This window comes from Salmo trutta, chromosome 34 (genome assembly GCF_901001165.1).
Source record: "Salmo trutta chromosome 34, fSalTru1.1, whole genome shotgun sequence".
Classification (NCBI taxonomy): Eukaryota; Metazoa; Chordata; class Actinopteri; order Salmoniformes; family Salmonidae; genus Salmo; species Salmo trutta.
Window position 1 is genome coordinate 24,053,810 of NC_042990.1, and position 13,278 is coordinate 24,067,087.

General features: G+C 44.5%; 2 protein-coding genes and 1 long non-coding RNA gene across 5 annotated transcripts; 2 read left to right on the forward strand and 1 right to left on the reverse strand.

Moving 5' to 3' along the window:
* Positions 1 to 23: 23 nt before the first annotated feature.
* zcchc17 (zinc finger, CCHC domain containing 17) lies at positions 24 to 5,589 on the forward strand. Of its 3 annotated transcripts, none has more exons than XM_029732309.1 (7): positions 25 to 124; positions 1,046 to 1,218; positions 1,889 to 1,989; positions 2,080 to 2,171; positions 2,270 to 2,370; positions 4,018 to 4,208; positions 5,018 to 5,589. In XM_029732309.1, exons 2-7 carry the CDS (start codon positions 1,080 to 1,082, stop codon positions 5,177 to 5,179), a joined length of 786 nt encoding a protein of 261 aa, XP_029588169.1. In that variant the 5' UTR covers positions 25 to 124; positions 1,046 to 1,079; the 3' UTR covers positions 5,180 to 5,589. The 3 variants fall into 3 exon arrangements, with proteins under 3 accessions (XP_029588171.1, XP_029588169.1, XP_029588170.1); XM_029732310.1 differs by lacking the exon at positions 25 to 124 and adding an exon at positions 654 to 820; XM_029732311.1 differs by lacking the exons at positions 4,018 to 4,208; positions 5,018 to 5,589 and adding an exon at positions 3,588 to 4,002 and having other exon boundaries at positions 24 to 124.
* Positions 5,590 to 6,705: 1,116 nt separating this feature from the next.
* Positions 6,706 to 8,993, forward strand: LOC115173859 (uncharacterized). Its single transcript, XR_003871681.1, has 2 exons — positions 6,706 to 8,865; positions 8,909 to 8,993. It is a non-coding gene; the product is annotated as an uncharacterized LOC115173859 (long non-coding RNA).
* fabp3 (fatty acid binding protein 3, muscle and heart) lies at positions 8,344 to 12,496 on the reverse strand. The gene is made up of 4 exons (XM_029732313.1): positions 12,341 to 12,496; positions 10,123 to 10,295; positions 9,133 to 9,234; positions 8,344 to 8,988 (listed from the first exon to the last, which is right to left on the reverse strand). Exons 1-4 carry the CDS (start codon positions 12,411 to 12,413, stop codon positions 8,935 to 8,937), a joined length of 402 nt encoding a protein of 133 aa, XP_029588173.1. The 5' UTR covers positions 12,414 to 12,496; the 3' UTR covers positions 8,344 to 8,934.
* Positions 12,497 to 13,278: the final 782 nt, after the last annotated feature.

Sequence of the window (13,278 nt, forward strand, 5' to 3'; positions counted from 1 at the left end):
GCGATTGATTGGTTCGCCGCTCCTCTGTTAAACGTTGATTGGTTATCATTGTTGTTGACCATGGCCCGTGAACCGGAAGAAAACATCTGAAACAGACTACAAAAATAAATACTCGGCACACAAGGTAGCTATAATATATAATAATGTTTATATAAACGTGTGTAGGTGCGGATTAAGATTTGATTGCTACATATCTCCCTATAAGAAGTCTATATACGTATATTTGCCCCTTGTCTAAAGTAGGGCAAGCTAACAACGCCAAGGCTACTAGCCATAGGCTTTATAAGGTCGCTAGCCAGCCAGCCCATCAATCTATCTAGTGCTTAAAAACAGGAAAAGGTAAAACGGCTACATTTTGAATCAGTTTGCCACCCTCAGCAACATACTGCTTGTTGGCAAAGTTACTCTGGCTGCTTACAGTAGCTAGTTGACCCCAGAGTCAGCCATGTATTCTATACTGTATGCATAGCTATTTAACATATTGCCTAGTCAGACACTGTTCCAGCTGGCTGATAAACAGTGTCTACCTCGCCATCTTTTCTTTTTCAAATCTTGTCTCATTGATTGAGACAAGTTGGTGTCCACCCCAAAGTGCTGCACGTCATGATGACACTCGTCAGTCTCGATCAATGAGAGAATATTTGAAATAGACAAGATGGCGGCGTACACATTGTTGGATTACATCATGGAGCAAAAAAATGATTATATTTAATAACAGAGCATTTTCTAAATTCAAACGAACCCCCTGCAACTAGACATAGATGTTTAAAAGACTTGGTGTCTTCCAAGTCAGGAACTAAGGAAGTATCGCCAAGTCAAGGTTGGTAGAACATTCTGTGCTAGCTAGTTAGATCAGTGATTACTCAGAACAAGGCATTAAGAAGGAGGAAGGGTACACAGTTTCAAAGCAGAGTGCCAAAATACATAACCAGACGTATTCAATGGGGTGCAACATTACAGAATGTTTAGATTGAGGTGTTGCACACAGTCTCCACATGATGATCATCTCCTTACCTAACCCAGTTGTCCTCCTGTGTGTCTGCAGGGAGAGAGTTATACTGTGAGTCGCCATCATCATCATGGCAGACTTCGACCATGACCAGCAGGAGCCTGCAGGACTAGATGGCTTGCCAGCCATGTACAGTATTGTGAAGGGAGAGGTGGCTTCTGTACAGACCTACGGAGCCTTCATCAAGATTCCTGGCTACAGGAAGCAGGGTAGGCTTAAGGCATCAGCATGCTTCAGTTCGGCTGGCGCCTTGAACGAGTGTGCTCGCATACTCCCTTAAAAGACCTTTGCTTAGAAAATGAGAAAAAAGCAGCAATAGTACTGTTTGTCCATTTTGAGACGCTGTAGCCAGTATACTTCCTCAAAATAGTCAGAATTAATCTAACATAACTCAAGAAATCTGTCATTAATTTGGAGATCTTAGTCATGCAATTTTACATTTAATTAATGTTTGGTGCATTCTTTCCCCCCCCCCAAAAAATGTGCATGAAAACCTGTTCTCTCATTGAATAACAACAAGGACTTTATTGAAGAATTCCTACTGTTGACCAATCACTGATGAAGCGGTGTAGACTTTGGCTCCCGAACTACAGCTGGCCTCGAGAAAAAACTTACCGAAGTCCAAGATGAACAGAAACGTCACAAAATGTTGCCATGATATATGCACAAACTCTTCCAAATTGTTTCGGCTGGGAAGCATGCGGACACCTTTGGGCATCTTTCACTTTACAATATCTTTAACTTCATGATCTCTTTCTGTGTTATAATATCTTTGTCTGTTTTGAGTATTACGGTTTCTACTGAAGCACTACTCTTTCTCCTCACTTTCTACCTCTTCCCTCTATCTCTCCCACTTTCTCTCTTCTCGCTCTCTCTCAGGGTTGGTCCATATCAGTGAGTTGTCAGCCTGTAGGGTTGAGAATGTTGCAGAAGTCGTCGACGTGGGAGAGCAGGTGTGGATCAAGGTCATCGGGAGAGAGGTAACACGCAGACACATACACGTAAATAAACTCCATCTCTCCCTAATGAGAAAATGGTTCCGAACATGGCCTTACCTCCATCTTTCTCAGATGCGTGATGACAAGGTGAAGCTCTCCTTCTCAATGAAAGCTGTCAATCAAGGAACAGGGAAAGACCTGGACCCCAACAATGTCATAGCAGAGTATGTATTTGTGTCTGTCTGGGTGCACTGATACGATGATTGGCTATTGCTGTTGTTTTCAACTGTGTGTGTGTGTGTGTGTGTGTGTGTGTGTGTAGGCAGGATGAGCGGAGGCGTAGACAGTTCAAAGATGGCACAGGACGGAGGATCACATTGGAGGCTGTACTCAACACCACCTGCAAGAAGTGTGGCTGCAAAGGTACAGCCACAACATTACTGCAACATGAACAATAGGGGTGGGGGGGTTGAAATATTTTCACTATTCCAATAGTATCATGAATTTCTTGGATATTCAAAACCTGCGCGTACTATAGCTGCAGCTGTGAGCGAACAGACTGAGGAAGAGCGAGAGACGCCAAGGCAACTCAGCTACAGCCATGACTAGCTAACTTGTAGCAGCCACAATATTATTTATCATCCCATTTAAGTGCCTTTCTTGACTGGAGTAGCCTAGAGAAGCTAGCTAGCTAAACTAATTGAGGCCACATGCTGCGCTCACTCCTCAACCCCATTCAGATAAAACAGCCTACCTGTTGGTTTCTCGTTGTAGCCTACTCCTCATTTCGCAGACTTTAATTCCGTAATATAATTCCATCTTGCATTGCGTTAGTGAACTCACTCCACTTGCAACACATTGAGCCGCTTTGATTGGCTAACATAAACGACAAGCTACACGCGTGAAGGCTACCAGTCTTTTTATGGGCGTACCGTGCACGTCATAAAAACAACATTGAAAAGTTTTTTTATTAAATTAATAATTTGAAATGTCCAGGTATGTCCTTGTATGTAACAATGTCACATGGGTATTTTAATTCAGAAAAAAAAATTCTGTGTTATAATAGGCCTTTAATAAAATGTTATCACAAAAATGAATACTCACAAGTATTCAAATACTAATGTCCGTTCGGATATTCAAATAACCGTTCATATCCCTAATGAACACATTCTCAAGACAAACGGATTCAACTAATCCTGAAGACCTTCAATCAATCCTTGAATTATGTGTGTTTGGAACTGGACTGGAACAAAAGCCTCTACACACTGGCCCCTGTTGCTTACCTCCATCCTAATGTAGCGTATGATGTTTCTCTCTCTTTCTCTTTCTTTCTCTCTCTTTCTCTCTCTGGTCTCTTTGCTAAGGACTGTTTCTCTTTCTCTCAGGTCACTTCGCTAAGGACTGTTTATCTCTTTCTCTCATGTCTCTTTGCTAAAGACTGTTTATCTCTTTCTCTCAGGGCACTTTGCTAAGGACTGTTTCTCTCTCTCTCAGGTCACTTCGCTAAGGACTGTTTATCTCTTTCTCTCAGGTCACTTCGCTAAGGACTGTTTATCTCTTTCTCTCATGTCTCTTTGCTAAAGACTGTTTATCTCTTTCTCTCAGGGCACTTTGCTAAGGACTGTTTCTCACTCTCTCAGGGCACTTTGCTAAGGACTGTTTCTCACTCTCTCAGGTCACTTCGCTAAGGACTGTTTATCTCTTTCTCTCAGGGCACTTTGCTAAGGACTGTTTCTCACTCTCTCAGGTCACATCGCTAAGGACTGTTTCTCACTCTCTCAGGTCACTTCGCTAAGGACTGTTTATCTCTTTCTCTCAGGGCACTTTGCTAAGGACTGTTTCTCACTCTCTCAGGGCACTTTGCTAAGGACTGTTTCTCTCTCTCTCAGGTCACTTCGCTAAGGACTGTTTATCTCTTTCTCTCAGGGCACTTCGCTAAGGACTGTTTCTCTCTCTCTCAGGTCACTTCGCTAAGGACTGTTTATCTCTTTCTCTCAGGGCACTTCGCTAAGGACTGTTTATCTCTTTCTCTCAGGGCACTTCGCTAAGGATTGTTTCTCTTTCTCTCAGGGCACTTTGCTAAGGACTGTTTCTCGGCCCCAGGGCTGCAGTATGATCTGATACCTGAGGAGGGCGATGATGAGCCACAGCAGCTACAGAAAGAACCTATCAACCCCAACCTCATCCCACTAGCAGTCCGCAAAACCCAACCTCCACAGGACTCACACAAGAAGAAGAAAAAGGAGAAAAAAGAGAAAAAGGTAAGGACCACAGTGACATAGAACTCAAGGTTTTATATTCCTGTCTCCATGGTAAGGCTTGATTGGTGCCATGGGGTATTTATCAATAGTCTACAGTGGCTCTTTCTCCCTCTCTCAATTCAATGGGCTTTATTGGTATGAGAAACTTGTTGACATTGCCAAAGCAAGTGAAATAGATAATAAACAATTAAATATGAACAGTAAACATTACTCAAGTAAAAAAAAAAATAGACATTTCAAATGTCATTATGGCTATAGACAGTGTTATAATGATGTGCAAATAGTTAAAGTACAATATGGGTTGTATTTACAATGGTGTTTGTTCTTCCCTGGTTGCCCTTTTCTTGTGGCAACAGGTCACAAATATTGCTGCTGTGATGGCACACTGTGGTATTTCACCCAATAGATATGGGAGTTTATCAAAATTGGATTTGTTTTGGAATTATTTGTGGGTCTGTGTAATCTGAGGGAAATATTTGTCTCTAATATGGTCATACATTTGGCAGGAGGTTAGGAAGTGCAGCTCAGTTTCCACCTCATTTTGTGGGCAGTGTGCTCTCTCTTGAGAGCCAGTCTGTCTTATGTCTCTCTCGTGCGAGGTATTTATCGCTCCTGTAAAATGTAACACTTGGGTTAACACCCCCTGGTGATCATGTCTCTCTGTCCTGAGAGAAGTTGCATCAGTGACGCATTGCAGAATAACCAACATTTTAAATAGATGATTCATGTAGTGATATGGATATAAAACTCTAGCAGTTTGATTCTTCTTTCTTGTCTTTCATTGCTTCTCTCTCCTCCCCTTTCCTCAGGAGAAGAAGGGGAAGAAGAAGAAGAGGAAGAGAGAGAGGAAGGAGTCCGAAAGTGACAGCAGCAGCAGTGGACCCAGTCAGGCCAAGAGAGGGCGCCATGACGACAAAGAGGACAGAAAGAAGAAGAAACACAAGAAACACAAGTCCCACAAACACATCTGAGACTGATCTGACGGACTGACACACATACATTGCACTAAACACACACAAATTGCACTGTAGACACACATACACACAGTTAAACTGTGAACACGCACATACACAGCGTAGACTTGGATGGACACACACACACAACAGTCAGAAGCCCCTCATAGCCCCTTGCCCCTACCGTCTGACACATGCAGATCCATAGAAACCTGATAGGTGTTAGCAATATGGCAGCTTCCCTGAGCCCATCGGAAAGTGAAGTATATATTGCACCTATCCAGTTCCCTCAGATCTACCTTTAACACTGAAGAGGTTAGTGTTTTTTTCAGGACAGGCCTACAGTATAGGTGTCTCAGATCCCACAACACCTGGAGTTAACATCTCAGGAACCAAATCAAAATGATATAAAGACCTTGTAATCTGTGCAGGCCTGTGCTGTGTTAGTAATACGTGTATCTAGAACCAGTCCACCTGTCCTCACTGGTCAGGTTAGATGCATGACATGCACTACATGACTAAAAGTATGTGGACACCTGCTCGTGGAGTTGGTCCCCCCTTTGCTGCTATAACAGCCTCCACTCTTCTGGGAAGACTTTCCACTAGATGTTGGAACATTGCTGCGAGGACTTACAGCCACAAGAGCATTAGTGAGGTCAGGCACTGATGTTGGGCGATTCGGCCTGGCTCACAGTCGGCGTTCCAATTCATCCCAAAGGTGTTTGATGGGGTTGAGGTCATGGCTCTGTGCAGGCTAGTAAAGTTCTTCCACAACGATCTCGACAAACCATGCTGAAATAGAGTTGGAAGCACAGAATTGTCTAGATTTTCATTGAATGCTGTAGCGTTAAGATTTCCCTTCACTGGAACTAAGGGGCCTAGACTGAACCATAAACTGTCCCAGATCATTAATACTCCTCCACCAAACTTTACAGTTGGTACTATTCATTGGGGCAGGTAGCGTTCTCCTAGCATCTGCCAACCCCAGATTTGTCTGTCAGACTGCCAGATGGTGATGCGTGATTCATCACTCCAGAGAAGTCGTTTCCACTGCTCCAAAGTCCAATGATGGCGAGCTTTACACCACTCTAGCTGACGCTTGGCATTGCGCATGGTGATCTTAGGCTTGTGTGCGGCAGCTCGGCCATGGAAACCCATTTCATTAAGCTCCTGACAAACAGTTCTTGTGCTGACGTTGGTTCCAGAGGCAGTTTGGAACTCGGTAGTGAGTGTTGCAACCGAGGACAGATGATATTTACGCGCTAAGCCCTTCAGCACTCGGTGGTCCCATTCTGTGAGTTTGTGTGGCCTACCACTTCACGGCTGAGCCGTTGTTGCTCCTAGCCATTTCCACTTCACAATAACAGCACTTACAGTTGACCGGGGCAGCTCAAGCTAGGCAGAAATTTTACGAACTGACTTGTTGGAAAGGTGGCATCCTATGATGGTGCCACGTTGAAATTCACTGAGCTCTTCAGTAAGGCCATTCTACTGCCAATGTTTGTCTATGGAGACTGCATGGCGGTGTGCTCGATTTTATACACCTGTCAGCAACGGGTGTGGCTGAAGTAGCCGAATCCACTTATTTGAAGGGTGTCCACATACTTTTGTGTATATATAGCGTACATACATCAAAGCAACACACACAGGAAGTGGTAAAGCCGTAAAGAGGAAGTATATGTATTACAGGAGATTACCTAAAAACACGCCACTTCGATACAGCTATGACCGGAAGTTACTTTTTCATAGCAGGTTAGGAGAATAAGGTTAAGGTTAGGAAAAGGGTTGGGGTTAGCAAAAATGCTCTCCTAAACTTCTACGAAAAGTCACTTCCGGTCATAGCTGTATGGAAGTGCTGTGTTTTTAGGGAGTCCCGGTCAAACATACAGGAACCTCATGCTTGAGATATCCTGTTGGTACACGCCCCTTATTGTGTGTGTACACGTGTACTCTGCAACCATGTCATCCAGTTCTTGAAGATGTGAGTGTGTGTGCGCACAGGAGCTTGTGTAACATGGTCCATATTCCTGTATGCAAACTATGAGGGTCTTTATTAAAGATTTGAACAGTCAATTATTTCATGGTCCGTATGGTCACAAAGTGTTCATGAAGCAGAGCTTTGCTCCGGTCTGGCTTGGTCATTTATGGTAATGTTGATTTTGAAGGGTTTTGTTAGAGTTGATCATTATGTTGTAGGGTTCATTTGAAGGGTTTCGTTAGAGTTGATCATTATGTTGTAGGGTTCATTTGAAGGGTTTTGTTAGAGTTGATCATTATGTTGTAGGGTTCATTTGAAGGGTTTCGTTAGAGTTGATCATTATGTTGTAGGGTTCATTTGAAGGGTTTTGTTAGAGTTGATCATTATGTTGTAGGGTTCATTTGAAGGGTTTCGTTAGAGTTGATCATTATGTTGTAGGGTTCATTTGCTCAACCCCCAGTCTGTTTGTTCCATGTTGTGGTCGTAGCATGTGTGCGTAGGGGTCAGTGTGAGGTGTCCTGTGTTGCAGGTCCTCTGTCCCTGGTTGGCACCCAGTCTGCAACACATGATACCAATCTACACAAGCCAGGAATTCGCCCAAATTAGAACACACACTCATAGCCCAGGACACACACACACACCTACGCAGCCAGGCACCAATCACAATTTCTGTTTACCTAGGAGGAGCCGATGGTGGCACACACTGAGGTTGGTCTATAATTATTCTCCTCGTGATGCTCTGTGTAAACCTAGTTAAGATGGAAACTTGTCGCTGGTTTGGAACTGCTATAATTGTACCAGACGGCCATAACTACTCAGAAATGGGTCAAAGTGGAAAGGCATTTACTTGGTGTTGTGGCAACACACAAACTGCCTTGATCTGTCTGAGGAGCCATGTGCTGTTTCCACACAGCAGCCTCTGATCTCAGCTTGGCACAAAATGGCTGCCGTGCCTCACCCAGATGGATCCTACTGTAACACGTGATGAGCCATTTGGCACAAAATGGTTGCCACACAACTTTGGTAGATGAGGTGACTTTCCTCCTGGCCAGTGGAAAAATTCCTGTGGTTTCATGAAACTAGTGTGTAGGTGCAGTACCCAGTGTTATAACCAATGATTTATATATACACAATGGTTAATATACAACATTGGTTGTGACTGTTGTCATGGTGAGTGTGATTGACAGAGAAGCACTCGGGACGGTTTTAGAGAAAAAAAACATAAGTGGAATTTATTCAGTGTTTCATACAGAAGAGAAACACTACAAAGAGAAGGACGGTACAACAGGAGGAGTCGGGTTCGGTCAGACGGGTTAGAGGTCGTTGTGGTGGGTGTCGGGTTCGGTCAGACGGGTTAGAGGTCGTTGTGGTGGGTGTCAGGGGTTCGGTCAGACGGGTTAGAGGTCGTTGTGGTGGGTGTCAGGGATTCGGTCAGACGGGTTAGAGGTCGTTGTGGTGGGTGTCAGGGGTTCGGTCAGACGGGTTAGAGGTCGTTGTGGTGGGTGTCAGGGGTTCGGTCAGACAGGTTAGAGGTCGTTGTGGTGGGTGTCAGGGGTTCGGTCAGACGGGTTAGAGGTCATTGTGGTGGGTGTCAGGGGTTCGGTCAGACGGGTTAGAGGTCGTTGTGGTGGGTGTCAGGGGTTCGGTCAGACGGGTTAGAGGTCATTGTGGTGGGTGTCAGGGGTTCGGTCAGACGGGTTAGAGGTCGTTGTGGTGGGTGTCAGGGGTTCGGTCAGACAGGTTAGAGGTTGTTGTGGTGGGTGTCAGAGGTAGGGTTATTTTTGGGGGGATGTTGTCACTCGGCCTTGACATAGGAGCGTGTGGAGACGACGTCACCCAGAGTCAGAGTCTGTGGAGAAGAGAGGATAGTTAGATATACAATATACACACAGATTTATATATAGATTTTTTTTTTTATACATGCATATATACAGTGTGTGTATGTATATGCAGACGCTCCATAAATGTACACAAAAACACACTCAGTACTGACCAGTTCGAGGGCGTTGCCGCTGACTTCGCGAACCAGAGTGGTCTCCTTGCCGTCCCACTTTTGCACGTGAACCATCTTACCACCGTCTATCGTTATTAGGGACTAGAGAGAGCGAGAGATATGTTATGAACACACACTTCACATACTATTGACTGGGGAAAACTGGCGAGAGGCGATAAGAAGATACAATCTACTACTTATTAAGTGAGTTTGAGACTGGTGAATATGTGTGTAATTGCAGATAAAGAATTGATATGACTGCACTTTAAACAGAGTTAGCCTGCACTATATGACATGTGGCCACCTATCGAGAGTTGACTTGCGGCTACTAGACACACACACAAAAGTAACTATTCCTCAACAATAAGACGTGTGTGTGTCTGTTCTCTTTTTCACTCAGATCATGCTTAGTAGCCTCTCTCTCTCTCTGATTCATGTAGCAGCTGTCTCCGGTCACAAAGCTACAACTCATCATCCTTGACCTCTTACCTTTGACCCCTCAACCCACCCAACATTTCAAGGCCTCTGGCTCTGTTTGTCTGTTTGAAATCATTTGCTCTTCTACTGAACCCTGCATGTCATGGCGGATACAACCATTACCTATAATCCAGCATACTTAACCTCTAGTCCCTGACCTCTAGTCCCTGACCTCTCACCCCATTATAAGGATACACACTCATGACAACTCTTGCAATGTATTATAACTGCATCATAATGCATTATAGCTGTAAAGTATAACGTGTTAGCCATAAAAATGACTGTAAAGTTATCATTAAAAACAGTTACAACACCCACCATAAAGTATGATTAATCATCAGCTAGACATCTAGGACAGTATCTAAGCACTCCTGACTCCCTGGACTCATACTCAGAAAAGTGTCTCAGCATCCTGATCTAGGATCAGGTCCATCCTGTCCATATAGTCTTACTAATTATGATCTAAAATGCTAAACTGATCCTATCTCAGCACTCTTAACCCTGACCTCTTACCTTGACTTTCCTGTCGTCAGCGGTGGTCTCGTCGAACTCTTCTCCTAGTTTGAAGGAGATCTCGGTGTTCTTGAAAGTGCTCTGTGTCTTCAGAGTGACTGTGTCTCCAGCTACCTCGATGATGGTGGTGGGCTTGGTCATACCGCCAACCTGGCGTGTCGCAAAGCCCACACCTGTCAATCAAAAACACGTCACAAGTTAACACTTCAGATTCCATCTAGATAAGAACATTATAGCCTACTATCTCATATCACATCTTGATTAGAAAGACTACTACTGCTGCTGCCAATACAGCCCCACCCTTACTGTAGACATTCCATTCTGGAGAAAAAGGCAACGCACGCACCCATGCACAAAAACTCTTTTGGGGTTAATGATGTGTGACTGACTGTTTTCAAGCCCATAAAAACTCCTTGTGACTATAGGTCCAAAATAAAAAGGTCCATACTAAGGGAAGTCTTTACACCAGACAGTGCACTGCATCACTTATTGATCTGTTCTGTTTGTGGAAACTGACTGCTGATCGGACTGATCTAATGGAATCTAATTCCCACTCTTCTCTCTATTTTCTGTGTTCTTTAAACATTCAGCCGAAGTCATCAGACCCAGCTGTGTGTGATCCATTCGAGAGCACTTTCCTTCTCCCCTGAACTGAAGTAATGTTTCTGTAGCAGCTGAGTTGATCTCCCAAGGCTAATAGTGACACAGTCACACAATCCATACAACAAACAGCTAGTTTGTGGCACCTGCCTGAGTGATCAGGAGAGTTGGTTGGGGGTCAATACTATGGTGACAAGAGCAGAGGGGTCGAAGCTAATAACCCCAGGGGTCAACGAACGGGTCACACACACACACACACTATGTTAATACTCAACCCCTCCTCACAACCTAGCCTCAAAAAAGGAACACTCTTTCAGAGAATTTCACCCCCTATGTGTGTGTGTATGTGCACAGCTCAGACTACAACGAGTTTCTCACAGTAGGGGCATTCCCCCGCCCCCATTCAAACAGAGAGAGCGAGAGAGACGGCAGCAAGATTTGTGACCTGTTACCACAAGAAAAGGGCAACCAGTGAAGAACAAACACCATTGTAAATACAACCCGTATATGTTTATTTATTTTCCCTTTTTTATTTAACTATTTGCACATCATTAAAACACGGTATATAGCCATAATATGACATTTGAAATATCTCTATTCCTTTGGAACTTTTTTGAATGTAATATTTACTGTTTCATTTGTAGTTTATTTAACTTTTGTTTATTATCTATTTCACTTGCTTTGGCAATGTAAACATGTTTCCAATGTAAATAAAGCCCTTTGAATGAAATTGAGTCTCCCCCTCACCCCCCTACCACTAGGTTGGTAAGGGGCTGTATCACAACTGGCCGTGATTGGAGTCCCATAGGGCGGCGCACAATTTGCCCAGCGTCGTCCGGGTTTGACTGGTGTACGCCGTCTTTGTAAATAAGAACTGACTTGCCTAGTTAAATAAAGGTTAAATAAATATTTGTCATATTTTTTTATATAATAATACCAATTACCACTATCTCCATGTGGTGAACCACTGTCTTTCTTTATCTCCCTCTCTGGCTCTGTTCCTACTTCTCAATCTTTCATCCAACCTCCCTCACTCTCTCCCTCCTGATATCTCTCTCTCTCTCTCTCTCTCTCTCCCTCCTTCTGTCCCTTTCCCTCTCTTCGTTCTCTATTTGTGTCCAACACACACCCTGTTTTCCCATGCTTAGCATTAACGACTATCCGTTTAAACACGCATGCTCTGCTACTTACACACACACACACACACACCAGTGGAGGCTGCTGAGGGGAGGACGGCTCATTATAATGGCTGTAATGGAGTCAAACAGATGAAAACCAGGTGTTTGATTCCACACCGTTCCAGACATTATGATGAGCCGTCCTCCCCAACAGCAGCCTCCACTGCCACACACATATATCAGGGTGCACACAAATACACACACCTGCATGTGTGTGTATTTTTGGGCGTATATGTGTATTTGTGAGCTCATGTGTGTCACACACTCGTGTTCACAAACACACATCAGCACAAAAACACACATGTGGGTGCACACAAGCACACACCTTTAAGTATTCATGAACACTCACACTCTTCTCACAAGTGCACACATGCACCCACATGGAGGCACACCCCATCCTTTACCATTACCATTACACTACAAACGCACACGCTGCTCACCCAGAGCCTTCATGTATTCATCAAAGTTCTTGCTGTCCTTCAGGTTCCATGTGCCTGCGAATGCCTCAGCCATGTTGTTAGCAGTGGTGTGGAGGAATGAGAGAGAGATTGAGAGAGAGGGACAGAGAGACTGCTATGCTGCAATCCTACTGGTCGGTTTTATACCGGCTGTTTGTGATGTCATCACTCTGAGCGGGGAGAGGAGGGAAGGGGGAGGGAGAGGAGGTGAGAGGAGACAAAGACAGACAGACAGACAGACAGACAGACAGACAGACAGACAGACAGACAGACAGACAGACAGACAGGAGGGGCAGGGGGATATTAAGGAGTCCAGCAGGAAGAATAAAAGACAGTCAAAAAAAGAGGAGAGGAGTGGGGGAGGGGGAGTAGAAGAACATGTTGCTCCAGTCAGAAAGAGAGAGAACGAGGGGGGAAAGAGGGAGGAAGCGAGAGAGGGAGGGGGTGATGATTGATTTGGTGTGAAGGTCAGGGGGAACGACATGGACATTTTCTCTCCATTTCTCTCCTGTTTTCTACCTCTTTCTCTCTCTCGTTCTCTCTCCCCCATCTGACCGCCCTCTGGTCAACGACCTCACTCTAATTATTCACTCAACAGATAAAGAGACAAAGATAGAGAAAGAGTGTGTATGTGTGTGTGTGTGCGTGCACACGGGTGTGTGTGTGTGTGGTTACCAGCAACAGAGTGACACACTGACCAGGAGTCAGGACTTACCTCCCTAACTCTGTAATGTTAATGACTCTGTAAGGATATACAGTGGATTACAGTTGATATGCAGTGGATGTACAAATGTACAGTATCAGTTTAAATATATCGAAATGCAGAGAGGTGGGGGTTCCTGGGACGGCAGAGGGGTAGAGGATATAGCAGCCTGGAGAGGAATGGGGGAGGGAGGGGTGGGAGGTAGATGGCTGAGAGT